General features: G+C 29.5%; 1 protein-coding gene across 3 annotated transcripts in view; it reads right to left on the minus strand.

The window, feature by feature from the left end:
• LOC117168889 (mitogen-activated protein kinase kinase kinase 7-interacting protein 3 homolog) overlaps positions 1-4,005 on the minus strand; it is a 52,570-nt gene that overhangs the window by 35,885 nt on the left and 12,680 nt on the right. For 2 of the 3 annotated variants that reach the window (XM_033354808.1, XM_033354799.1), the window contains exon 2: positions 540-674. In XM_033354808.1, the coding sequence (XP_033210699.1) occupies positions 540-647 (108 nt within the window). In that variant the 5' untranslated portion in view covers positions 648-674. Of the gene's footprint in view, positions 1-365; positions 675-4,005 lie in introns of those variants that run through there. The other variant, XM_033354817.1, reaches the window with a different exon arrangement.

Consider the following 4,005-nt stretch of genomic DNA (forward strand, 5'->3'; position numbering starts at 1 on the left):
GGGAAATGAGGGAGGGTTAGTGTGGGAAAGTGAGGGTTGGGAATATAGGGGAGGGGAGGGAGGTAGGGAACATAAGAGTAAAGGGAGTAAGAGAGGGAAAGTTATGAGAAATGTGGGGTTGGGAAGTATGAGAAGGGAAGTGTTAGCACAGGAAGTGAGGATAAGGCAAAGAAGATGAGGAAAAATTTTGTAGGAGGGAGAGGGGGAGGGGAATTAGAGGATGGAGAGTATGGGAGGGGGAGATTTGAACGACGTAATTGACGTCTTAATAGGCTACGAAACCCGTGGTTGTAGGCGCGCGGGGCGCTTAATTTGACTAATTTTGGTTAATTTATGTTAATATTAATTGAAAAAATAAGACGCACATGTTTATCACGCTCATGCAGGAAGCCTTTAGTCAGGAATTGTCGGGGTGGCGGATCTCGTTGATCGAGGATATGTTATCATCGGACATTCGGACGTTGAAGTACAGGTGGTTATGATGGGTCGTCAGATTGACGCCGACGGGGAAGCCACATCGACGACGAGTACCTATATACCTCTTTGATGCAATCTTTAACGATGGAATCAGAGAGAGTTGGGAATTGCTGCTTCAGCTCGTGGAACAGCTGCATCTTGGCGATTTTAGAGCAGTTGCAATCCCCCATCTTTGGCCTCCATTCTCCTCCAACTATCTACCAACAATGTTGTATTGTAAATTATAATTTTTGAAGCCATTTTGATGACGAATATTAAAAATTCAATAATTTCTTATTCAACGTTTATGCTGAATTTTTGTTTTAATTATTAGAGTTTAAAATTTGTTAAATTCTAATTTCGTGAATCCGTATACAAAGTTTTAATTGCTTCAAATTGAAGGCTTTAACAGTCGGACATTTTTCAATCTGAAACGTTTAGAATCCAAGTGTTTCTAATTCAATCACAGTCTTCACAGCAATAAAAAATTATAATGTTCAATAGAAAGGCTATATAAAGAATCATATCTGAGCAACTTAAAATATAATTCCCGTAAAATTTAATAATTATACAAAAAATTATAAATTTTTAACGTTCCTGATTGAAGCCCAAAATTGAAACTATACCATTTTTTAAATTGATTAAACTTATTTTCTGTATGATTTCTGTAAAAAATACAGTGTCATATTCATCGTTTAAAATGGAATAATTAGACATTGTAATCGTTTAAAGTTTAATAATTCTACAGACGTTGGAAATCAATTCCAAGGACTTCAAAATAATGCAAATAATTCGGAGAAATTCAGAAGAATTGAAGGAGTTCAAGAAATTCATAAATTCTGGGAAACGGAAGAAGATTTGAAGGAATTCAGGGACTTGGAGAATTTCAGGAATTTAGAATAATCAAAGAATTCAGAATATTCAAGGGTTAAAGGAAATTCAGAGAATCTCAGAGCATTTAGAGAAATGGAGGAATTCAGAATATTTAAGGGATTTAGAAGAATTGAAGGAATTCAGGGGATTTGGCGAATTGAAGGAATTTCAAGAATTCATAATATGTAAGGATATCTGAGAATTCAAGGAATTCAGGAATTCAGTCTATTCAGTAATTAGAGAATATTCTAAGGTTTACAGGGAATTCAGAGCATTTACATCCATGAAATAATTTAGAGAATTCAGAATGTTAAAGAAATTCAGAAGAATTTAAGAAATTCAGGAGATTTAGAGAATTCAAGGAATTTCAGGAATTCAGAATGTTCCAAGACAGCAGAGAATTTAAGGAATTCGAAATATTCAAGGACTTCAGTGAATTAAGAGAATTTCAGAGATTTCAGAACATTTAGGGAATTTCTAGAGACTTCAGGAATTAACTATTTTTCAAGAATGCAACGATTTAACAAATTTGTAGAATTTCAGGTAGGCAGAATATTGACCGTTTTTAAGATGTAAAATTGATTAAATTTCCGTTTAATCAATTTTTATAACCTCCAAGACTTTGGAATTTACTCATTTATTTAACTTTTTAATTTCAAACATTTATTCAAGTAATTGCGGAGATTTCCGGTTAAAATTAATTATTTAAATAATTATTTGTTTTAATTTGTTTTTCGACTATTTTCAAGGTTTCAATATACGCTTTCAATGCAAGATTGTTAATTTTAAACCAATTTAGTTTTAAATTATATAATATTGAAAGTTTGAAGCTGAAAGATGATCAACAAGATATTCGTTTTTAACATTTACAGTTGTTAACGTTTTAAAAAAGGAGGAAGTAATCAAACTTTTATGGTATTTAAAATCATTCTGACATTTTAAAAATAATAGTAATAAATAATAAACTGAATGTAAAAAAATTTAATTGAAATGGATTTTAACAATTTAATTATTTTTGCTGAATTGACAGAAGTCATTAAGATTAAAGGCTTCTTTTTTATTTCAAGCATTTTCGTATATATAAAAAAAACATTATTTTAAACAAAATAATTAATTTTTAATTCAAATAATGAATCTTTGAAAGAAAAAGTAATTTTTAACAGAAGAGTTTAACTTCCAACCAAGTAATTTTATTTCCGACCTTAAAGATAAATTTTCAACTACAGTTATCAATATTTAACCGGAATATTTCAATTTTTAACCGAAAAGCAGAATAGAAACAGGAAGATTAACTTTCTAGGAAACAGATATTTTTCTACCTAAAAATAAAATTGTTTAACCAAATACGTGAATTTTCAACAAAATAGTTGAATTTTCAATACAAAAAAAGATAAATTTTCATCAAAATTGTTGAATTTGGACCCAGAAAAGATCAATTTTTAATAAAAAATAGAACATTTTTAGAACAAAAATTAATTTTCAACGAAAATGATGAATTTTCTGATAAAAATAAGAATTTTCCACACAGTAAATAAATTTTTAAACGAATAGTTCAATTTTTAAATAAAAAGTATCAATTTTCATCTAAATAAGATGAACTTTTACCCAAAAATAGAATAAGTACATTTTCGTTTGAAAATCTAATTATTAACAACAACACAAAAAAAACGGATTTTCAGAAAAAATAGAAGCTCTCACGCGCGCGACCCGCTCATTTTGCTTGTAATTATACTATTTGGAAATTAAGTTCAAGAAAATGCCACGATAATCATTTTTACTTTAATAACTTCTATTTATACACGACTTCGCATGGGTACCATATACGACGAAAGACCGGGTTGTGTACTCGAATTTTGAAACCCCGACTAAACTAGGAGGTGGTTTTCTGCAGTTTTCCTCTCATTTGACCAAATGTTTAGGCAAATGCGAGTACTTCGGGCAAACTCGTATGTAGTTGCATTGTAACTAAACCTTAGTAAAAAACTGACCCTATTCGTTGAAAATAGCCAAATTCTAAACTTTTTATGAAACTTCTTTCAATAATTAATAATTAATAATTCTGGTAAATTTAACAAATCACTTAGAAAAGAGTCATCACAAAGACAATCTTAGTTAACTTCGTAAACAAATTTGAATAATACCCCAACTCTCAATATGTTTATGAACTTTTTTTTTGAATAATTAATAATTATTATAAATTTACAAAGTAACGTATCATCGAAAGACATTCTTAGTTCATTCCGTAAACAAATTACGCCTCTTCCTTGAAAAATAGCCAAGCTATAAATATGTTGATAAACACTTTTTAAATAATAGCTGTAGATTTTCAAAGCATCAGAGAAAAAAATCATCGGAAAGATATTCTTAGTTAATTATGGTAAAAAATGAAGCCTACTCGTAGAAAGAAAAGCAAACTCTTAATTTTTCAATTGAAATTCTTTCAATAATTAATAGTTCTTGTAAATTTACAAAGCAACATAGAAAAGAGTCATCTAATGGACATTCCTAGTTGATTTCGAAAAAAAATTAACTCGTAGGATAAACGTTAAGCTCTTAATTTTCTAATTAAAATTATTTAAATAACTAACATATCTTGTAAATTTACAAAGCAAAATAGAAAATATTCATCGGATAGACATTCTTGGTTGTCTTCGTAAACAGATTTACTTGTATAAA

The sequence above is a fragment of the Belonocnema kinseyi genome, chromosome 1 (assembly GCF_010883055.1).
Source record: "Belonocnema kinseyi isolate 2016_QV_RU_SX_M_011 chromosome 1, B_treatae_v1, whole genome shotgun sequence".
Classification (NCBI taxonomy): Eukaryota; Metazoa; Arthropoda; class Insecta; order Hymenoptera; family Cynipidae; genus Belonocnema; species Belonocnema kinseyi.